This window comes from Hyperoodon ampullatus, assembly GCF_949752795.1.
Source record: "Hyperoodon ampullatus genome assembly, chromosome: 1".
NCBI classification, from domain to species: Eukaryota; Metazoa; Chordata; class Mammalia; order Artiodactyla; family Ziphiidae; genus Hyperoodon; species Hyperoodon ampullatus.
In genome coordinates this window covers 212,238,831-212,263,292 of record NC_136914.1, presented here as the reverse complement: position 1 = coordinate 212,263,292, position 24,462 = coordinate 212,238,831, and the positions used below count along the sequence as shown (strand labels likewise).

Here is a 24,462-nt window from a genome sequence, read left to right as displayed (position 1 = left end):
CGCCTGCCGATGCAGAGGACGTGGGTTCGTGCCCCAGTCCAGGAGGATCCCACATGCCGTGGAGCGGCTGGGCCTGTGAGCCATGGACGCTGGGCCTGCACGTCCGGAGCCTGTGCTCCACAACGGGAGAGGCCACAGCGGTGAGGGGCCCGCGTACCGCAAGGAAAAAAAAAAAAAAAAGAAACATCATTTCACATAACCCAAAAGTGTTCTTTCCCCGATTGCAAGTGATATGTTCACCTTGGTGTCTTGACCACAGATTTCTACAGCAATATTGGGTATTAGTCAACAGCCCCTGATTTTACTAGTTGGTCGTAGGCTCAACTTTTTTCTTCCTTTTTCATGGGGTTGGCAGGGGAGGGGTTTGCAGAGTTTACACAAAGTGCTAACGTTCAAAATAGCACAAGTCATACCTCCCTCACTCCTCAGAGAGACACCCACCCACCCATTTCCCCAGCCAAGTTGGATTAGTCAAACTAAACATAGCCCATTCCCAATCAACCCTTCAAGCTTTGGCAAGCCTAGCCCAGCTGACATTCCGGCCCAGTTTAACATTACATAATGTGAGCTTCACTCCCATCATGGGCTGCAAGTCAAAACAAACCTGCTGAACTTGACCCAGAGCACCAGCTTGATTCTCAGTTACAGGACGTGGGGCTGCAAGGGACAGAACAGGGCTCTCAGCAAACATTTAAAAATCACCGATGAACTCTTGAATCCATTCTTTTCGTGGTCAACTCCGTCAGGGTTGCTTTGACTTCAAGTATCGGTGATCCCCAACCTAGATACTTCCCAAGATTTATCACAGAGTGTTGGTGTCAAGCTTGCTTTCAAAGGATCATTTTCACACATTTCTATGTTTGAGCTGTAAACACGAGCCCAGAAAGCAACCCTGTCAAAGGATTCCCAAATACCAGTCCTCTGGGAAAGAAGGTGGTGGGGTTATACAAGAGGATACAATTCCCTGCCAGAGACTAGTTCATTCAAAATGCATGTATGAACGGTAAGATCTGATTTTCTATGTATTGCTAAAGCACACTCGTTGCTGGAAAAGTGTCTAAGACTCTCTGTGTGTGAATTCCAGCTCACTTCTTCTTAGTTAACCCCTAGCAGATGACCATATCTGCCCATCCTCATCACCATCATGAGCCTCCTGATCATCACACATCATCACATCAGCACCCAGGGCACCCCAGGTAAACACAACCTCGCAAGTGGAAAATAAGCGAATTTGTACTAAACACACTGAACTTCACACAGTAATCCAGAAAGAGCTGAAAATGAATGGCACTTAACATGAACAAAAATCAAACTCCACCTTGAATCAGAGGTGGCAGAATGGAAAGAGAAAAGCCGAGGTCTGGAGTCTGGTCTGGACTCTACCGCTACCTGGCTCCACGGCTGTATGGCCTTACAGTCATCTCCTCTCTCCAGGCCTTGGTTTCCCCAGGTTTACAGAGAGGACTGGATGGCATGGGTAGGTCTGAGTTACCACTCAGCTCTCACAATTCTAAGATTTTGTTACTGCCTCTACCCATCCACCCACCCCAACCAGAGTGAACAAATTTGTTTGCATTAATACTTTGAGGTCACGCAGGTCCGCTTCTCTGACCTGAGTTATTTGATTTGTCTTGTACCAGAGGCCCAGGCCCATATGCGCAATGACCTTACCAGCAGCCTACGACCTGTTAGGCAACATTCAAGTTAAACTCACCTGCAAGACAATCCCAATCAATCTCCCTAGGAAACTTTTTTACTTTTTTAAAATCCTAGAGACCACATATTTTCTTAATGTATCAGGATCCTAATTAAAAACATTGCTTACCAGAGCACCGAGGGCTGCTTCCCCCGTTCTAAACAACTCCAGTTTATGGTGCTTTTACAGTTATTTTTCTCTCCCCTTCTTCTAAACTGTAAGAGGTTGGAATTGCCAGAGACTGCTCTGCCTGGATATTTGGGACTGAAACACAGACAAAGACTTAATGTTGAACAAGGAAGAATGTAAATATGGTGAGAAATTCCTCAAGATGGGGAAAATGGATTTGGGGAAGAGGAGGGAGAGTAGGACCAAAAGGATGCTGCTGACCAGGCAGAAGCGAGAGATAAAGAAGCAGAGAAGTGGGTGCCACCAGACGGTGGCATCTAGGCTGTAGTCAGAAGCTCCCAAACTTTGAAAGTGGACTTGTCCACAAAACACACCCTCTTCAACATGCCCTTCCATGGCGGCCTCACCGCCAAGACCATTCCCACGAAGATGGAGAGATCCCGTCATGGAAGGCGTTCTAAGTTCCCCAGGAGCTCAGGAGGCAACTTCCTCTGATGATGCCTCAGAAGGGAGCAGACCTCAGGGTGGGCAGGGACTCTGTGGGAGACCAAAGGGGAGCAGAACGTCCTAGGGACTCAAGTCATAACTTCCAGCTAGAAGGGCTACTCCCTGAAGGCAAGGACTCAATCGGTCTTGCTCACACCCTCACCCCCAGCACAGAACAGCACCCAGTAACCTTGTGCTTAATGAGCTCAAGCTGTCCCAAGTGCTGCTGGTGTTTCTGTCCAGTCACCCTGGAAGTCAACAAGACCTATTCTGCAAGCTTTCTTGTAACTTGTGTCCAGAAGCATTACAGGAAGACACCATGCCTGTCCCACAAAGTCAAGTTAATCGCCTTTGTGACAGCTATCAGTCACAAGTCTGATGTCTGAAAGACTCACCTGCATCCCTGCTTCACTCTGTAACTTCCAGACTCCCTTTAATCCGAAGTTAAGCTTATAAGTCAGGCTAATAAGATGATGCTGTCTTGTCTACCTTAGAACTTGGCCTGGGAACCAAGCCCCCAGACAGCCAGTAGAGTAAAATAATCCTTCCCAATGTTACAAAAGATATGGACAGATCTTCTGGCTTTATAAACAACCAGGGGTAGAGCTCAATAATGCTGAGAAATTCAAGATCAAGTTGAACAGGTAGCTTACCAGGTATTCTTTACGCCACCTACAAGTCCATTAGGACACTGTATCTTTTGTCCTAAAATGGTAGAGTACGGTACACAATACTGTGGTGCCACCAAAACAATTCCTCTGAATGCATTGCCCTGAAAGGGATTAAAGAAGAGGCTGGGAGGCTGTAGCATCAAGGGGCAGCAGCATTTTGCTTCTAAGACTTTTCCCCCAGTGCTTCTCTACGCCCCTCCCTGGTGTCCAGATGACATCCATTAAGTTCAGGCACTGCTCCACAAGGGATCTTGGCCTCTGGCTATGAGAAGAATAGCATCAAAAAATTGCTTGCCAATAACCCATTAATTTAAACAAGTCAGGATGGCAAGAGGAGGCTGCCTGGGAATGATCATAGAAGAGAAGTCAAAAGCAATGTGGGTTAAAATGGGACGCACAGCCCTCCGGCGGGATGTTCCTTCTCTTACAAAGGCAAACCCTTAAAGCTCCCACGAGGATTAGGAAATCATCTCTTCACCCATGTGACCAGTTACAGTCTTAGAATGGCAAGGAAGGTTTCAGTGGGGATGTGAGGGGTGAAGGATTTCCAAATGGACAGCACATCTGACTCGGCCAAAGGCACCAACTCAGACCCTGGCCCATCCTCATTCTTAGGAGAGGGTGAGAGTGACGGGAACAACATATGAGCCAGAGCACCAAGATCATTCGTACAGAAATGGGGGCACAGCGTGAATCATTAGAGCACAGTCCTAAGAAACCAAGAGTCCCGGCGACACTGGTTGAGTCCTCCTAACATGGAAGGAGGCCTGGTTTGTTCCTGCCTCAACGATACAATCCATACAATGGAAACCGAAGGCTGTACTAAGGCTTCCTCGTCCTCCTCCAGCCCACCATCCTGGGTTGTGGAACACAATAGAAAGGACCACACGCCGTGTAAATATATGCTTCATGCTCAGTCCTCACCCCACCTGCACAAAAGACATACCATTAATAATAAGTATAAAGAATGTAGATTTCCTCCCAGAGTCACCTTGTACATAATCCGCGCCCCCGTCACTGGCAACCACCGCTAATGTCATTTGATTCTGAATTCAAACAAAGGGGGAGGCGAGAAGCAAGAAATCGCCGGCGTTTACACATCTGAAGCTCACCCTCTAAAATGAACTTTCCTCTTGAAAACCCCTTTTTAATCATTCTACCAAATGGACTCGTTTTTTTTTTCCCTTTAATTTGCGGGATCCAAGCAATTTTTACTGTGGGTGGTAACGAGAGTCTAACTGTTTCTAATTATTTAAAAAACAAAACCACACACACAAAACAAAACAAATAAAAAATCTATGCTGCCAACTGCCGAGAGACTCAGAAGCCACAACTTCCGGTAGTAAAGATTTTTGTTCCCAACTATCATAAACCAGCAGATCTGGAGAGCATCTGGGTATCTGCTCAGTGTTTCTCATACATGAGCGCGGCGAGCTGGTACCATTCACATGTTAAGGAACAGAGGCTGGCGGTACAATGGTGAGGTGAGTACCCTGACTCTGCAAACATATGAAGATCCAGCCTGCAAATCCCAGCCCTACCCCACCTACTCTCAGGGGAACCAAGGACAATTTTTTTAGAAAAAATTTTGTGCCACAGTTTCCTTCTTGTTAAAAATGGGGAAGATGGGGCTTCCCTGGTAGCGCAGTGGTTGAGAGTCCGCCTGCCGATGCAGGGGACACGGGTTCGTGCCCCGGTCCGGGAGGATCCCGCATGCCGCGGAGCGGCTGGGCCCGTGAGCCATGGCCGCTGAGCCTGCGCGTCCGGAGCCTCTGCTCCACAACGGGAGAGGCCACAACGGTGAGAGGCCCGCATACCGCAAAAAAAAAAAAAAAAAATGGGGAAGATGGTTCTTACCTATTGGGAGGATGAAATGAGTCAACATATGAAAACCACTTAAACTAGAGCTGGTTCATAAAAAAGCACTCAATAAATGTTACTACTAGCTTATTTATATATAAAATTGCAAAAATAGTTTTTCCTCCTATGGAGGAGCTGTTAAGAGTGAAACAAGAATATTTATGAAAAAGTGAACTCAATGCCTGAATGACAGCAAATTTTTAATAAATGGTAGTTAATATTAATATTAAGCCACACCCCCACCAAAGAAAGGGTTCATCCTTCTTTCCTCTCACACCAAAGAGATGAGCTTAAGAATACCCATGAGGGGCTTCCCTGGTGGCGCAGTGGTTGAGAGTCCGCCTGCCGATGCAGGGGACATGGGTTCGTGCCCCGGTCCGGGAGGATCCCGCATGCCGCGGAGGGGCTGGGCCCGTGAGCCATGGCCGCTGGGCCTGCGCGTCCGGAGCCTGTGCTCTGCAGCAAGAGAGGCCACAGCAGTGAGAGGCCCGCGTACCGCAAAAAAAAAAAAAAAAAAGAATACCCACTGAGAATTAATAAATAAGAGCTAATGTTGACAAATATACATGTACACCACACCTTAACTCATTGATAACTCCCAATAAATGAAGGGAGGTATGAAAATTGCCCTGCTTTATAGATGGAGAAACTGAGGTCTAGAAAGGTTTCAGTACACAATGCACATGGTCACTCAGCCAGCCAGTAGCCAAGCCAGGGTTTGAATTCATGCTCTTAATCATTCCATTAAACAGACTCTGCAAGAACCAAATCCCAGTGCCAAAACACATTCTCTATTCTTCTGAGGCAAGACAGCTCATGCCAAAGAGGCCTGCAAGAATTATGACTTTATCATTACATCTGAAAGAGGGAAAAACAAATAGATCCTTTTCATGGAGAGGAAATCCACTACAAAGACCCAGAAGGAGGAGCTCAACATGATAGAAGGAGGAAGGTATTTCTTTGGGCTACCTTGAACCTCTGTGTCGACAAAACGGCCCTATTCTACTCCACGTGAAAAAGAATCCTGCACAATCCTCTACCCTCCAGCCTCCGCTTTCTCCCCCACTTGTTAACCATGCCCAAAGGGTGGCAGTAAGTTTAACTGCAGACAGTAATTTTTGTTAATGGAATTCTAAGCCCATCAGTTTTCAGCTAAGAGGATGAGAGACTCTTTCACTGTGTTTTTCTAAAGCAAATATTTAGTGCTTTCATCTTTTAGTGCCCTAACATGCAATCTGTCACCCAAATAAGAACACAGGAGAAAAAAAAAAAACCTTCTCGTGTGGGTGTTTGTAGAAATTATATCATGTTTCCGATGTCGATCAGACAAATGGCAAGCACTTCTGGAAGGGGACACACGTCACTCTGCACGCTCTTCTCGAGGCGTCTTCCAGAGTTAAGGCACCCAGGCCCCATGGTTTACACTTGCTCCACTTGTGAAAATCATGCCAGCCCTGGCTTTCCAAAGCACCCCTATCATGTCAATCATGATGCAGAGAAGCAGCTTGTTTCTGAGCTGTTCTGTTCCTCTTGTTTCGCCTAGGCACCCATGCTTATGTTACTTTGTTTAGTGTGTGATTTTTTTTTTTATGTGAACCATTTTTCCTCCACCTGGAGGACATTCTTCTACAGAAACCTGTTGCCAGACTACAGTAGTTTCTTATCAGCAAAACTCACTCCTCTCAGCTAAACCATGGATGATCCGACCCTACCACATTCCGAGAGATTCCTTCAGCCTGGCAAGAGAGAAAGGCAGGGAGCGGGGATACAGACAGGAAAGTCGGGGTGACTTTTGTAGAAGGCAGTTCTAATTCTTTTTCCTGATTCTAAAGCGAGTTTCGATTCCAGAAAGCCAGAAGGAGAGCTACGACTGTGTTTCTAGATGTTACCTCCCCTTTCCACCCCTATAATTTCTGCTTTCTGCTCTGGGTCACTGTTCCCACTTCTCAATTGGCTGCAATGGCAAGTCTCCAAGTAATTACAAAGGCGGGAATCAGATTACACCAGATTCTACATGTGTGCGATTGTTGCCACCTTCCCCAGCAAAATCCACAGCAGAGGCATCATCAACTGTTCAGTCAAGTGTGATGTTCTGAGCTGGGGGCATCTGAGGCCACCTCTCCTCGTTTCCCAAGAGGAGGACAAGCACACACACACACACAGGATCACAGCACACAAATGTCCCTGCAGTTCACTTTTCCCTAAGAAAGCATAAGCCCTGACCGCAGCAGGTGAGACACAGCTCTGGCCTTCCTGTGATCGTACCAGCTTGTTCCAGAACCTGGGTAGGGATGCACAGATAATCCTGGAAGCGCCTCAATTCCTGGCTTCACCTAAGTAACGGGACAAGTGAGGACAGTTGGGGAGAACCACGCTGGGTCAACAAATCTGCAGATGATGCAGCCATCTTCATTTTACACATTATGCCCAAACCTTGATCATCTGTCCTGACATCTGGGAAAGAATAATATAGATAATTCAAAGCAGAATACTCCAGAAGTCGTTTCCCTTCACAATGCTGTCTAGATGGTTAGCAAGAACATTTCCCTCGCTAATTAGATTTTTCTTTGGCCACTGTCAGAATTAGCCCGAGTTCTTCTAAATCCACAAAGTGGCCCAAAGCATCCTAGGCGTGCGGGCAAGAACAGCCAGTACAAAAAAACAGAGAATCCAAACAACACCTGTCAGCAACTAACAGGCTGACAAGCAAGGCACTCTGGTTACATCTCTTCTGCTGGAGAAGGCGTGGAGAAAAAGCAGAGCAGAGACTTATAATCAACAATGAAAAATGAGCCTCTGAATGAAAGAGATGAATCAGGTCAATGCTATCTTTCAAAGGGTAAAAATGATAAAAATAAAAAAATAAAACCTACATCTCTTGTAACCATAAAAGGGTAGCGCGAGAGTGTGTGTAAGGTGACGAAGCTGTTCTGATTGTGGTGGTGATAATACGAACGGATGCTAAAATTCACAGAACTGTAGACCAAAAGAAAAAGCCAATATTGTTGTATGTTTTAAAATCCCACATCTCCAAAGAAACCTGCTCCTTAGACCTAAAACCTGGGACACAGAAGTATATTCAGTAAGTGCAACTTCAAAAAAACAGACAGCTGCGGGTGACCCCACCAAGCCAAGATTGCAGGGAGGAAAGCCCCCCAGGAAACTGATTTGAGTCCACTCTGCTGTCCCCAGCAGGAAGGGGCCAAGGACAAACAAATGTCCGAGTCCCTTTAGAAGCGCACATAGGGCTTCCCTGGTGGCGCAGTCGTTGAGAGTCCACCTGCCGATGCAGGGAACACGGGTTCGTGCCCCGGTCCGGGAAGATCCCACATACTGCGGAGCGGTTGGGCCTGTATGCCATGGCCGCTAAGCCTGCGCATCCGGAGCCTGTGCTCTGCAACGGGAGAGGCCACAACAGTGAGAGGCCCGCGTACCACAAAAAAAAAATAAATGAATAAATAGAAGCGCACATATCCCTACATCCTGAGAGCAGTGAGCGCGTGCCCAGACACTGCTGTTCCTGCCCCGCCAGGCACAGAAATGCCCCCACCTTCCCTTTAGGAACTGCCCGAATTTCTGAAGCTAGTAAAAGCACCATCAGCAAGCTTGCCCTGCTTCTCGCCTCCACCCATCTTTCTCCTGGGTTCTTATAAAAGAAGCAGGAGGAGAGAAACTTGTCCAAGGGGCAGAGTTGTGAACTGGATCTCCGTCTGGATGATTCCACGTTTCTTCTACTCTCTGGCGGAGGGGTTTCTCCTTTCCCCAGGAGGAAAGGATCTCTCCCCTGCCACACTGGCTGCTGGAGAAACACCAGGCATGCCAGAAACCCAGCGGGCAGGAGCCAGGCTGAGCGCGCAGTGATTGAGCTCTTCCATGCTCCCTCTGACCCCGTACATCATGCCCAGCCCAACACCATCTCCTGCCAGCTCTGTTTTTCAAAGCAGCAAGAGGCCCTGGCCGGGGCCTGGGGCTGCGACACAGGGGCTCCGGCGGAGCTGGGCAGACCAAGTGACAGGTGGGGCTGGGAAATGAGGCGAGCAGGGCAGCGCGTCCCTCGGCCACCCCCTGCCTCCCCACCGCCCTCGACTCTCACTTCTTCTTTCTCTGGCGTCTTTAGTTCCTTCCTTGTCCCCGCCCTCCCTTGTCAGAAGGAACTGGCTTTTCCAAAACAGAAACTTTCACTCTGAGCACAAACAGGCCTGTTATTTAGACCTTCTCAGAGAAAAACGCAGCCAGCTGTGAGCAGGCTCTGGGTGGCAAGGCCGCAGAGACAGAGTGCACACCGAGGAGGTGGCTCACAAAGGGTTTAAAACTCCCTGGCTGTACAAAGGCCACCTCCTCCCTCACCTTCAGCTCCAGCAGAGGAGGCCACCACTGACTGGGAAAGGACAGTCCAAGGAAAACTTGAACCTGGCCTCATCAGGGAAGATGAGTCCACTTCTCCCACTTAGCTCCCCAAACCACACCAAAAACATGTTTTGGTAACTACTACATTTCTTTAACGCAAACAGGCGTGAAATGGACTTTCAGAGATGTGATGGAAAAAGCTGGAAAAGTGTGGAATAAAGGATAAAAGACGAGGCAGCTCCTAGAATCATCTCTTGCTAAACTAGCAGCAACTAGTGCGATACCTCTGAATAAGGTACAGAGGACCGGCCTGACAGAGAGGGATAAAAACTAAGATCCTCCACTTTGCTTACCTGACAACCGCCTTTAATAAAAACGAGTAAATTCAGTTCCAGAGTCTGGGCTGAAATGTGGTTCATCTCTGTTCCCAAATTCCAAACATCGACCTCACTGACACCATTAAAAGGACTGATCGGGGCTTCCCTGGTGGCGCAGTGGTTGAGAGTCCACCTGCCGATGCAGGGGACACGGGTTCGTGCCCCGGTCCGGGAGGATCCCACATGCTGCAGAGCGGCTGGGCCCGTGAGCCATGGCCACTGAGCCTGCGCTCCGCAACGGGAGAGGCCACAACAGTGAGAGGCCCGCGTACCGCAAAAAAAAAAAAAAAAAAAAAAAAAAGGACTGATCATAGGAAGGGTACTCTGAGAAACAAAGGTATCACAACATGGAAAGATAGACAGACAGACTTGATAGATAATGTCGAAACCGTGAGTAAAAAGCATCTTCGCCCTCTCTTCAACTACTGACCATGTATTATGATTTGAGGGGTCCTATAAGGTATAAAAAGTCTGAAGGTTAATGTAAACTCTCCCCTGACACAGTGTAGCCCATTAAAAACTGATCTGTCACCTCACAGAATTACAAAAGGGGAGGATCCAAAACAATAAACTGTGCGGATGACAAGATGTCATGCATGGAAGGCCCAGAGTCTTCTCTCTTAATGACCTTTGTCATATGAGATGCAAAGAAAACATGTGACTCCCAAAGAAGGGGGAAAAGAGAGGCAGCCACAGAGATAAGAGCCGTGATCGAGTCAGTGGTGTCTGAGCAGATGTCAGGTGACCCCAGAGCCTGGATGCAGGGCCGGAAACCACTCCCACCATCCAAGGGATGGGGTCCTTAGAGGACATCCACGCACCCCGCCTGGGCTTCCTACTCTGTATACCAACCTCCCGGGGCGGAGAAAAGTGTAAGAAGTGAAAAGAACACTGTTCACAGCCTTTAGTCCAAGGAATGGTCACCTTGGGAAATAGGGCCCAGAATGATCCTCTCCCTCTCTGGGCCTGTGTCCCTGGTGGGAAGCCCTGTGCAAGTTGTGGCCAAGCTGTGTCCATCCCGTAGGGGGCTCTGATAAGCAGCGGGGGAAACAACACCATTTCACCTGGGAGTGTGGCTTCTTTGAGGTGCCAGAAATTCCAAGTTAGGCACTGCAGTGCCCATCTATACTACTGGGGCCATAATTTGGCAGAGGAAATTCACGTGCCCATTTAACCCAGAAGAATTCAACAAAGAAGCTTTGCACACAGAAAAAGGAGAAGCTTTGCAAAATAACATGAGTGGTCCCACCAGCCATCCCACCCTGAGAAGGAATTTAGGGAGGGGGTGAATTTGCTGGATCGCTTGCTCAGAATGATCCAGGGCTGTGCGTGCTAAGCCATGGGTCATATATATTATGGGGACATAATGGAATGTCCAAAGTCATTCTGTCCTTGTTATTTTCAACTCACACTCTCTCCCACATGAGATGCAACCAGACTGTAAGAGTGGAACTTCAGAAACAGTGTGTTTGCACTGGGGCAATGACTAAGCATATTGAGAGGTACCCAATTCTGGAATGGACACCACTAGAAGTTTTACCACGAGTCTTCACAGGATACACAGGAAAGGGTTTCTATTACAAGAGATGTGAGACAGACAGAAAATAATTACATATACGATGTGAGCCCGCCTATGATTTTTTTAAAACACATCCTTTAAAAGACTGGAAGGAAGTATGTCAAAATATTAACTTTGCCTTTGAGAAATATTTTTACTGTTTTCTCATCCTGCTTCTCTATGTAATCAGGAGAGGGAGGATAACTTAAACATTTTAGCTTAACTGAACGCTTGGTAATCCAAAGTTATAATGCAGAGATTTATAAAGCAAATACTTCCTCCTTCTAATGTACTTTGTTGTGTAAATCCAGATTTTCCATACGTAACATATTGAAAAACATAGTACTAAGGAAATGAAGCAATATCTATATTTGTTTCAATGACTAATAAGCAAAAATAAAACTTTGGCCATGATGCCATGCTTTTTAGAAATCAGACACATAATAAGCCACAGATTTATAGGATGTGGTCTAATAAACCTAAGAAAAGTTTCATTTCCTCTCACCAAAATGGTTAACTCCCTGTCTATGTGACTGGCTTTGCAAAGTTAGCAGAAGCCTTTTTTTTTTTCCTTAAATGCGTAACTTGAGAAGTTAATAAGCAAGTGCCAGCAATAATGTGCCCCCTCCTGAATTCACACACAACACACACACACACTCACTCACTCACATACCCCTAAAGAAAAAACAAAATTAGGCTCAAAACCAGCAAAAAGGTAGGTCAACCAAAATATCAGAAGGGACAGCGGGTATCGTCTTCCTAACCCCCAGCCGCTGACCAGGAAGAGTTCAGAGAAGCCCTTCGAGACGAAGGAATAAGAGAAGGATCTGAACAAAGAACCTTTTAAAAGTGTGTTTGCAAGCATTTCTGTAAAAATGGTATTGACTAAGCAATTACAGGAAAAACCTCTTTCTTTCTTATCTGAATGCATTTATGCCATGGGTCACGCCCTATTATTGTCACTATTAAACATGGTAATAGCCTCCGTGTAATGACTTTGTGTGGTGAGCTTTAAAATGGCCATGAATAGCTAACTAGAAAGAAGTGACTCAGGCCTGCCCAGGTGGACATTTACTTTCTTAGTCATAGTTAATCAACTGGTCTACCAACCTTAATTCCCTAGAGGAGACAGCCTTGATTCTAAAGGGTTAGAATCAAGCCGAATCACAGGGAAGAGAGAGCCGGGACAATGAAGGCTAAGTATGGATGGGGTGGAAAGTATTCTAGATATGGTACCTGAAAAGCAAAAACTGGACTCTGGATGTCCTGAACCAGAAGTTTCCTCCCAGCTCCTGAGATGGCTGGGTGTTGAACGGGACCTAACCCAATCTCCTTTAGCAGGTGGAAGATGGTTGGTGGAGAAAGCTCCAAACCATGGGCTATTTTGCTAGGGTCTTTCATTAACAGCAGTTTTAGAGCTCCACCCCTTTGTGATCTTAAGCAAGTTACCTAACCTCTCTGTGGCTCATCTGCAAAATGGCAATAATCACAGCACCTTCCTCTTAGGGGTGTTGTCAGGTTTTGAATAGTTAATATACACAAATCGCTTACGGAAGTGCCGGGACCGTAGGAAGCACTGTATTAAAAGTCTCTTTGATCAGTATGTCAAGGGATCCTGGTAGGTACCCAGTGAAGCAGGCTGGGCAGGGATTCCCCTACCACCCCCTTTTAACAGACACAGGGATGCATCACAGAGGGATGAAGCATCTTGCCGGCAGAGGTGAGAGAACGGTGGACTCAAACCTAGTTCTGACTCCGGTCATGCAAGGTTTCCACTATGCTACCCAGAACCATCTCGAACACACCCAAGCTGTGCGTGGAAAGCATGCAGCACGACTGAGATACCCGCCCCCCCCCCCCAGCAGAGGCCAGCCCATCGCACAAACACACCAGCAGTGTGCGATGCCTCCAGAATCCTGCTGGGTGTCTGAGCCAGACCGAGCATGCACGCCAGCACCTCTGGCCAAGCAAGCCCCCGCTTTATATCCTCAACTCCACTGATGCTCACAACAGCTCACATGTCATCCCCCTACACTGATGGGGAGACTGAAGCACAGAGCACTTGGGTAACTTGCCCGAGGTCACACAGCCCGAGTGGTGGTGTCTCTGTGTCTGGTCTATTCACAACTTAGGGATTTAGACCTAATCCTGGAAGCTGGTTGTATTGGCACTTCCCCAAGAGATGCTTCCCTGTCCTGAGGGCAAAGCTTGAGAAACAAGCGTAGTCACTGGCGCCGCCGGGGATCTAATCAGCGCCTGTGGATCTTGAGTTATAAGGAAGAAGCCCTCTCTTTCTGTTTCATTTTCCTCAACTCAGAATGGGTGCCTGGTTCTCTTTTATCTACCTCATAACTCTGACCAAAGATTAATGAGTTACCATTTGCCAGGCCCTGGTGGAGGAATAACTATGATCGGTATGGCCTTATCATCCACAGTCAGAATGAACAGAGACTCTTATTAAAAGCCAGACCAAGGAGTGGCTGCTGAGAAAAAGCTTCCTTCGGGTCAGGGCTGCTGCCAAGAAGTGCAGCAGCTCTGTGCAACCCAGGCCAGTTAAAGACACGGCCGTACACGTGCACGGGACACATGTAATCCGGGCACAGGCCTCATCAGAAGAGAGGAAGGAGCATGTGGGGTCAAAAGACCCTAGAAACATCCTCAGTTTCAGTCACATCTGGCCAGAGGGGAACAATTAGATAGGAAGATTTCCACAAGACACCCACGCGTGAAGTTACTAACCAGAATTAGGACACATTATGGTGTATAAGAGCAACCGAGTGAAAAGAAAAATACAAAACTCTGTAAGGCACCGTTCCAATTTTACGAAACATTTTTAAACTTTAGACACATGAATGACAAGAAAGAAATGCATCCAAATATTAAGAGATTATAACTAGGTAAAAAAGAACATGGGTGTTTATATTTTCTTCTACCTGTTTCTCTTTGTGTCTCTAGTTCTCTTATAGGACTATTTACTACTTTTTAAATTAGAACAAGCTTTTAAAGATGATGTCACCCGCCTTTTCTCTCTCCAAAGGCAAGACGCACGTACACGTTACCTGTGATTCTAGGCCTCTGCTGTTTTCTGTCCCTGCAGCCCTAACACGCAGCACAGCAGCCAGCGCATAGTAGGTATACAATAAATATTTTTCAAAGACAGAGGCTTTACTAATTGCCTCTTAAATATTCACTTTCCTTTTTAAAAAAACTTAAAAGCTAGCATTAGTACTAAATCACTCACTGTTTAAGTCTAAAGAGTTACCTTACAATTTTTTATCTGCATTGACTTTTGCTTTTCTGAAGATGAAAGCGTGTTCTAGATGTTCTTTATTCTTTGGGACTACAAATTTGAAGAGAACCGTCACTCTCAAGCACGGAGCAGTGTGGGGTATTGACATCGTATTGAATTATTTAAAGGAAATTAACAACACGCTTCCTGTCCTTGGAGAGTGACATCTGCCAGAAAAGCCATTCGCGGCTGCCTCAGGAAGATACCACTGCAGAAGGGTGAGCACTGCCCAGCACCTTGAACTCTAAAAGAAAATCTGTAAGTTCTGAAGAACAAATAACAAAGACAAAGTTCAGGTGATAACTTCTCTTCCACTGGAAGCTCTGAAGAGTCCCAGGAAATTATGTCCTGGGGGTCGAGTGTAATGGGATAACGTGTTGCTCATCATTCTCACCGAAGCCCCGCGTGACACCGGACCACGTGGCTTTAACTGGGAGCCTGGCGCCTCGGGGTCGCGGGACCACCTCCCTCTACCCAGTCCTCGTAAGCTGGCATTTTTATGGCTATGATAAACCTATCCGTGGCCAGCACACCCAGACATCACGGTACCCGAAGTGACAGCGATGTGACGGGAACTGGGGACCACGGCGGTGGGCACTGCCCTAGTGGGAGGTAAACTTTGGATGGGTGGTTTCAGTTCAGAGCCCGCTCATCTCATACCGTCATTCTGCTCCGAGACCTACCTCCAAACACCAGGGCTCCCCAACCTTTTGTAAGGAATGGCTCCTTTTCATGTCCCTGAAGACTTGAGTGCTGACAGTGAAGTCTGAGGGGGGGTAGAAGTGCTGACAGTCATGTCCCTGAGTGCAGCAAGGGAGGGGGCACTGCTGCCAGGAAGAAAGGGGAACAGAGTGAGGCTCGGGAGGGAGGGAGGCGGGCGCAGTCAGCAAGGCATTCACGGCCCCCAGCCTGACTTCCTACCCTACCCCCGCTTCTCTACAAACTCCAAGCGGGGAGGATCATGGTTCCCCGCACGAACCCAGAACTCTTCCACCTCCCTGCTGGCCAGCGACATCTTCAACACAACCTCCTCCTGGCAGCCTTTCTGATGCATCCCTTCCCGCTGAGCCCACCCTTGCCCATCGTTCCCCCTAGGGACACGCCACTCCTTCCTCTCAGAAGCCCGCTGGCTAGCATTTTCTCTCTCTCGACTTACCTTACTGAATTTTCCATTAGTTTAAACCATGTGACATTGCTGCGATTCCTACCCTACAAAAATGCAATTGTATAGGGTTCCACGCAATTCTAGAGCCATTTGGGGAGCTGTCTTAATACCTTTCCCTCTGCCAGGCTGCAGTCTTTTTGAGAGCAGCAACTACACTGACATATGTGGACCCCTTGAAAGATCTGGCAGCACACACCCTGAGTGCTCAGGAAGTATGTGCTCCACTGCACTTCAACCCAGCTGGAGCCCTATGATGAGCGCTGCTTCTCTGTTTGGGGCTCTGGACGGGAATGTTCATGTTATTCCACTATTCCTCACAACCACCCTGTGAGGTAGGTACTACTGTTGTGCCCATGTTACAGACAAGGAAACTGACTCAGAGACGTTAAGGAGCATGCCCAAGGTCACACAGCTAGTAAATGGCGAGGGAGGGGGGACCTGGACCAGGTCTCAGTCAACTCATGGTGGTGCTATGTAGATGCATTTGCCTGTCCGGATGTTGACTATTGCTCTATAAACGGGGTAGAGAATTGAGGGGTGTTAAGAGCGACGTGGGGTCCAAGGAGGGCTATTTCACAACAAGGAAATATCATTCTAATCGCCTTAAAAAAAAAAGAAAGATCTATGCCTTTTGTGTTCATTGTAAAGGATTATGTCTTCCTTTACAATGAAGTTTATGTGCATTGTAAGACGTTTAAAAACTTCTCCACTCTAGTTTTTAAAAAGTTTTTTGTGAAGGAAAAGCCCATGAACAAATTTTTCACCCTTTTTAATCCCAAATAATAGAATTCAGGATTCAGAACATGAGATTGAGCACAATATCCAATATTTTATGTTCTGATATTCACTACATAGCAGAATGAGCAGAGTGGGTACTAAAGACCCTAGGAGTTAGGAAATCAATGGAAATAATGGACAAATCTATAAAACAGCAGCCACATTTCTAGAATAACTTACATGGTTCCCATATAACCTGGTCCTCCAATGGGGGAGGTGGGGGGCTTATCCAGGTGGATTAAAACCAGCCAAAAGCCATGTGAACACCCAAGTTGAGAAGAAGCCACATCTCCTGCAAACTGGTGCTCCTCTAGGGCCCTCGCTGGTTGCAACTGTCCCCGTGGCTGGACTTTGAAAGTCACCACTGCCGGGAGCCCCAAGCTCTGCTCCCAGGAAGAGCAGCCGAAGCCCCAGAGGAAGCACGGGTTGCCCATCCCTGGAGGTCTCCCGTCTCCACCCAGGGAGCAGAACCTCCCACTCTGCATTTCTCCACGGGGCTCGTTTGCAAACGGGAATGTGAGTCACTGGGCAAGCATGAGTCCATTTTCAAGATTAGCCCAGCTTGACAACCAAGGTCCTCCTAGTCTGCCTTGCCGCAGCCGCGACTCATCTTAACTGCCTCCCACCAAAGGGGACATGGTTTAGCCCTCCAATTGTTCCTGAAAGGAACCCCGCAATACGGGGGTTTCAATCCTTGTCTGCTTATTTCGTTTCCTAACACAAGGCTGAGAGCAAAGTGGCAAGGTTCCCGAGGGCAAGCACCCCAGGAGTTTGGAAAAGAAATGTATCTAAGGTTACCACAGACCACATTCTCTTTATTATCTTCCCATGGCCTTTCCTTAGGGCCTGTACTCCCACAGGGGCTTGCACACAGGCTTGTTATGCTCATGGGTGTGCACGTGCACACACACACGCACACCTCTGTATAGGATCTAGATACTCTTCCCTTCCTGGGAACCTCAGAGCCGAATTTGCAGGTCACTCCTACCAATACTGTGGGATCTACCAGCTTTGAAATTTGTGAGATTAACCTTACTCCTATCTTATCTTAGGGGTCTACCCTGCCTTGCTCTTTATTCTAATTTCCTTAATTATTCATTTCTAATCTTTTTACATAATATGAGGTCTTATAAGCCAATTCAAATCTGGGGGCTATAAGATGTCTTATAAACAGATCCAAATGTATATACAAATACAATACAAATCATTTTGTTCCATGACAAAACTCTAGTTGAGCCTTCCCCTAACAAATATAAGACTCTTCAACACATCCTAAAGATTATGAAGGCAGATGTCTGCCAAGTTTTCTGCTCAGCATCCATTCATGCTTTTTCTGGTAACAGTGCCCTGAATTACATAGGAGGTACCACCCTAACTCTCAAGCCATATAGTCTGGGTAGAGTGGACTCTACCCCGACCTGCACGGATGGGTAAGTGTACTCAGTCCTAATGCGCTCAGCACATCACACCCTCTTACCCAGCCACTGATTCAGAATTGTGGGGAAGATAAGGTCTCTCTGGACTCAAACCTGCTTCCATGCAATGAGGTCAACCTGGAGGAAAGCAGAGCCCAGAGCTGGGAGGAAATGATGTCCTGGTATATGGGCCCCTGGATCCAGCCACGCTACCTGTAAACTTTTCAATTACGGGTCAATACACATGTTGCTCAGGCCAGTTTGCGCTGGGTTTGAGGAGAGAGAAGGGCACCCTGACCGGAGAATTCTAGTTGCCTTAGAATGACCTCGATAATCGTCCATCCACACATCAAGCAAGTAAGGTGAAAAAAACTGGAGACGCTCCAGGAAAAGTAAATGAAGGCCTCGTGAGTTTCATGCTCCGGGCATGATGAGAGGATTATTACAAGGCAATATATAGGAGTAAGTGTCTAGTACTTTTCAAAATAAGAATGAATGTGGCTTGTGGCCAGTCTCTGGGATGGGGGTGGGAGCCTTGAGAAACCACACACCTCTTAGAACTGTCACTCGGCCCTCCTCCTCTAGGGCCTCTGAAGCCACCAGCTACACTGACTGACTCTATTAAGATGTGGTCTCCAGAAGTTGAGGCTGTGCCATGTCAAGACAAACGGCAGGCAGAGCAGGTAGGAGGTTTCATTTTCCCTGATGGCTTGGCCCCTGAGGACATGGGGTGTTGACCAGTTCTGGACGTGGCCGCATGGAGCAGAATCAAGGTGTACCACTAAGAAGTTAGAGCACTAGTTGTATATCCTACTATTTTGTTTCTTTATGAGCTTATAGCCGCCTTCAACAGGTGGCTGGGCAATATTCAAATGTTAATGCAACAGAATGGAAACCAAGGAGCCAGGAAGTACAAATTGCTCTGCCGGGAAAAAGAAACACAAAAGAAAAGAATATAGGAGGAGCTGAAAAGCATTTAAAAACCAAAACCCTTAAAAATACTAAAGCCTCCAGAAATAAAGATTTTGTATGAAATTTGTTATTCTGACCAAATTTGGCCAACAGCTGTTGGCTATTGGGAGAATTCTAAACCCACCTCTTAGGCAGGAAGAAAAAGGCAAAAGCTTTCAATTTTGTTTCAGTAAAGTTTGGTGTGATTGTTAACTTTATATGTCAACTTGACTGGGCCATGGGGTGCCCAGATATTTGGTCCAACGTTATTCTGAGCATTTCTGTGTTTTGGATGAGTTAAAATTGGTAGAATGAATAAAACCGAATGCCCTTCCTAATGTGGGTGGGCCTCATCCAATCTGTTGAAGGCCTGAATGGGAACAAAAGGCTGATCCTCCCCCAAATAAGGGAGAACTCCGCCTGCCCGACTGCCTTTGAGCTGGGACACTGGGGTTTTGTGGGTTGTTTTTTTTTTCCCTACCTTCGGAATTGGACTAAGACATAGGCTCTTTCTGGGTCTCAAGCCCGCCAGCCTTTGGACCAGAACTAATACCATCAGCTCTTTTGATTCTCAGGCCTCCAGACTTCAACTAGAGCTACACCATAAACTCTCCTGGGTCTCCAGCCTGCCAACTGCAGTTCTACGGACTTGTTCGTCTTCATAACTGCATGAGCCAATTCCTTATAATCAATCTCTTTTTTTTTTTTTTTTTTTTTTTGTGGTACGCAGGCCTCTCACTGTTGTGGCCTCTCCCGTTGCAGAGCACAGGCTCCGGACGCGCAGGCTCAGCGGCCATGGCTCACGGGCCCAGCCGCTCCGCGGCATGTGGTATCTTCCCAGACCGGGGCATGAACCGGAGTCCCCTGCATTGGCAGGCGGACTCTCAACCACTGCGCCACCAGGGAAGCCCCTATCAATCTCTTTTTATACTTGTCTGTCTGTCTATCTATCTATCTATCTATCTATCTATCTCCTATTGGTTCTGTTTCTCTGGAGAACCCTAATATATTTGGGTTATGTTTTTATATGTTTTCTCCCCCAAGCAAGAAGAGGGAAAGGATTATTTGTGGGTCTCTCAAAGATATCAGAATTGTGAAATGGAATGGGTCTTAGAAATCATGTAATTGAATTCCTTATGATTTTTTAAAACCCCTAAGTCTAGGCATAAAATTAGGACCTACCCAGGACTACACAGCTAGAAAAGAACAAACCAAAACCCAGGTTTTAAAAACTAGGAGGGGTTCTATGCATAACATGGAAGAGTTTTATTTTGAACCTGCAGCATCTTTGGAGGGATAAGAAATCCATCTGAGAGAAGGACATGCAAGTGCCATTCCACTAAAGAAGCAAACTAGTAAAATGACAATTTTTTAAAAATTGGAGGGAGGGCAAAAACCTCTTAACTCTTTATCATTTACTCACATACACACGCACATGTGTGTACAAACAAGGGCACCAAAAACAAATAAGCAACAGCAGCCAGCCAGCCATCCAACCAACCAACCAGAGCCCACACACATATACATAACCTTGGAAAGAGAGTTCAGATCTTTACAGGTCATGCTGATCTAGCTTTGAGTCCATCGATAATTATCACCTCTGAAGGTAAGGTAACTCTGGTGGGAACTACTTACGTTTGAAAGATCTTGCCAAACAACACAGATGCAAAAAAACTGTAATCACGGCTCCAGGCAAGCTACCATTTTTGCCATTAAAGGTGAACCCAGTTTTTCCCCAAAACAGGATACCATCACAGACGTGGCAAATGTATGCAACATTATATTTCATGATTATTTTTCCAAAATGTGAGTGTGTGTGCGTGACAAGGTGTGAGAGTCTGTGTGGGGTGCGTGTGTGTACACACTGCACACCTGTGTGCATACAGAGGTAGGCGGGTATCCTCCAATATGGAAGACAGTGGCCTGCAGTCAGGAATGGCAAGTGCCCGGCTCACCTACGGCAGCTCCCTCTTCCCTTATCCGTGTCAGTATCACTAGGCCACCCTGCTCAGAGCTGGCATGTGGTGAAAATCATTACCCCTACACTCAAGGGATGTAGAAATAAAGTCTGCCTTGGCCCTTGAGGACCTCATCTTAGTGAGAAAGAGACTAGGATCCAAACAGAATGAACACAAAAGGAGCCAATGTTAAGTCAACCCTAAGACTAGCCTTTTGCAAAGCACAGTTCACCTCTTCCTCAATCTCAGCAGAGAGACAGATGTGGGGCCTCACTGTCACTGCCACTTCCCACCAACTAGCTGTGTGCCCTGTACTTCGCGGGCTCAGTTTGTCAAGTCACGTGAGGGTGCCAGCTGCTAGATGACTTGTGAGGGCCCTGCTCACCCTCCAGCATGCTCCAATTCTGCAGGGCGAGGGATACAATACAAAACGCAGAGGCGGGGGATACAATTAAGTCCTCCAATCGCTCTCAGTACAAATCCAACGTGCCTGGATACCTAGACATGGCCATTACATAAGAGGTGATATTTACTGAAGAAAGTTATATTTGAGGAGAAAAAGCTTTCTTTTACCAGATAAAATATCTACATGGCCAAGGAAAAATATTTTAGCCATAAGGTATAACAAATGGGAATTTGTAGCATCATTTCAAAAAGTGTTTATTAAAGAAAATGTTGCCAACTTTTGTTCTCTAGGGGAAAAAAATACTTCTCAAGAAGTTGAAAATGGGCTTCCCTGGTGGCGCAGTGGTTGAGAGTCCGCCTGCCGATGCAGGGGATGCGGGTTCGTGCCCCGGTCCGGGAAGATCCCACATGCCGCAGAGCGGCTGGGCCCGTGAGCCATGGCCGCTGAGCCCGTGCGTCCGGAGCCTGTGCTCCGCAACGGGAGAGGCCACAACAGTGAGAGGCCCGCGTACCGCAAAAAAAAAAAAAAAAAAATTACTCAAGTAACTTTTTAAAAACTTTATCCCAAATTCTTCAAAAGATATTTTATATGACTTTTCCTTCATTGTTTATATCATAGTAAAAAAGTATGTTTTATTTTCAACTTCTTCTTTTTTTTTTTTTTTTTTTGCGGTACGCGGGCCTCTCCCTGTTGTGGCCTCTCCCGTTGCGGAGCACAGGCTCCGGACGCGCGGGCTCAGCGGCCATGGCTCACGGGCCCAGCCACTCCACGGCATGTGGGATCCTCCCAGACTGGGGCACGAACCCGTGTCCCCTGCATCGGCAGGTGGACTCTCTACCACTGCGCCACCAGGGAAGCCCTACTTGAGTAATTTTGAATAAAGGACATGCTTTTATTTTTTAGCTGATATCAACACTCAATTAACTGACTTAATTGACTAAGTTATTAGTTAAGTCAAATTAACTAAATTAATTGACTTTAAGTGAAGTCAAGGCTTTCTGGGATGGTTAATAACGTGAAATAGCTAACCTTAATATTGGGAATTTAGCTAAGGCATGCAAAACATAAATGAAGTTCTAATAGACATCGCTGGAACACTAAACGAAATCCTTTCTACAGCCAACCTAATTCCGTGGATACCCATACACTAGCGGAGCACCAGTGCATCTTTCCCATGTTTCCTCAGACAGTGATGAGGTTCCATGGTGACCTCAGCAGGTAGAAAAGTGAAGCTTTTCCCTGCAACCTCCATCTCCATTATTCGCATATGGAACTGAGAGATTAACAGTGTAATCTTTCCAGACAAGCAAAATGCCAGCAAGCTCATGAAAAAACATGCTCATCCATTACTTTGAGAGAATAGAGGAGCTGATTCACACGTGTGGGCAGAGGACCCCTGTGGAAGAATTGGAGGCAGAAGCTCAGGTCCACTGTGAATCTAGCTAATAAATAAATGTAATATCGTGCTGTTAATGAGATTTTTGCTAAAGGATAGTTCCTCCTCCCAGGAAAGCCTCCGGGAAGGGATGTGGGTCCGTATGACGCCCCTGGGGGCCATGAACAGCACTGCGCAGAATCAAGGGACCAAGAGGGGGAGAGAGTCTGATTGGGATTGGTGATGTGTACTTGGTAATCCTCTCTTTAAAAACCAACTTATCGCCTACAAAAAGACAAAAAAAAAAAAAGCACCCAAAACTGGAGCTGAGAGGTTGTAAAGACAACACAGAGACCGGGTGTGCCTGGGGAGCTAGTGACTACTCAGGAAATTTAGAGTGCTTTGCTCTGAAAAAGAAAGCAGCGGTGATCAACAGCACCCTCCTCTCGGATCAATGGGGACCAAATGTTTTAAAATGCAAATAACAGGTTTCTAGACAAACCCTGGAACTTCTCCTGGAAATGTTTTTATAATTCACGTCTTGTGAGCCACAGGAGCCCCAATTAAATGTCTTCTCTTCTCAATTCTACTCGCCAATTATTAGCATTAGATAATAACATACTATTTTCTGCTAATATGTTTCCTGACAACATCAAACTCCAGAGGGTCTTCATGGTGCAATAACTGAATAACTGTGCAAATGACAGCTAATTGATGAGAAAATGTTATTTAAACCTTCTCACTGTTTATGAAAAACAAATCATTTTGGCTGAAATGCATTATACTAATGGCGTAAAAACTTACTGAATTGAAATAATTTGAAAAAAACGTTCTCCCCAAACATCATGAAAGAGGGAATCACACTGCAAGGCTATAAGGTTATAAATATTCAAAAACAATGGACGATATGTGGAACCTAGAAAAATGCTACAGATGAACCGGTTTGCAGGGCAGAAATAGGGACACAGATGTAGAGAACAAACGGGACACCAAGGGGGGAAAGCGGAGAAGGGGGATGGGGGGATGAATTGGGAGATTGGGATCGACATGTATATACCAAGATGTATAAGAACCTGGTGTATAAAAAAATAAATAAAATAAAATTCAAAAAAACACAAAGCAAACAATGGACGCCCACAGGCAGGACCACTCTTGACACCATCTCATTCAGAACGGGAAGGTGCGTGAGAATTTGGGGAGAGGCTTGCCAGCTCCATTCGCTAACATCCCTGGTTCCAGAATGACAGTCATCCCCCAGCTGTCATCCCCAGAATCACACTATTGCTAATTTCATAACTTGAGCGGCCACCACTATTGTCACTGGGCACACACCTGGGACACCATAATGGGTCCTGCCTGGACTGGGGTGATGAATTCTCTCAGGACTATGGTATTCGGGGTTTCTCAGCTTGAAAGGGAGAGTTGGAGCCACAGGATAAAAGATAAGGGGATGAGACAAATTATCCCATGCCACCCAAGTTGTTGGCTATTCTTCTACCCCAAATATTTATATTTTTAATAAAGAGAACTTTGAGAGAAAAAAAAATCCTAAATTGTGCATGTGTGTGTGTGTGTGTGTGTGTGTGTGTGTGTGTGTGTGTAGAAGGCAACAGAGACAGTACACCCATGAGCTGAAGGAGTCAATCCCATCTTGCTCCCATTTCTTCTCACCACTAAATGGATGGGCCCTGCTAAAGTATAGTCAAGCCCAGAAAAATCACTCACATATTCTCACTGAGGTGGCTCTGAGAGAACACCTAGTTTTCAGAGTTCTCTTAAAGATTGTTCAGGTTTCTTGGAGTGAAAATCATCTTCATACGGTTCACATGTGCAGCCAATAAAGAAAAAAACTCACGTGTGCCCTGAAAAGTTTCCCCTCAAAGTACTTAAGGGACATGAATGCCAAAGACAGTCCTGGAGGGTAGTGATCGGAACTGATGACAAAGCGGCTGACCCAGGCTGGGTCCACCGCCCTCAACAGAGAAATTCCACCTTCGGCCAC

The 24,462-nt window shown here is 46.5% G+C and overlaps 1 protein-coding gene across 26 annotated transcripts in view; it reads right to left on the bottom strand.

The window, feature by feature from the left end:
• Positions 1-24,462, bottom strand: part of TCF7L2 (transcription factor 7 like 2) — a gene marked incomplete at its 3' end in the record, with an annotated part of 199,458 nt that overhangs the window by 57,112 nt on the left and 117,884 nt on the right. Inside the window, exon 5 of one of the 26 annotated variants that reach the window (XM_079708633.1) lies at positions 15,097-15,237. The exons of the other annotated variants lie outside the window; for them this stretch is intronic. Within the exon in view, the coding sequence (XP_079564759.1) occupies positions 15,097-15,237 (141 nt within the window). The remainder of the gene's footprint in view (positions 1-15,096; positions 15,238-24,462) is intronic. 26 annotated transcript variants of the gene reach the window in all.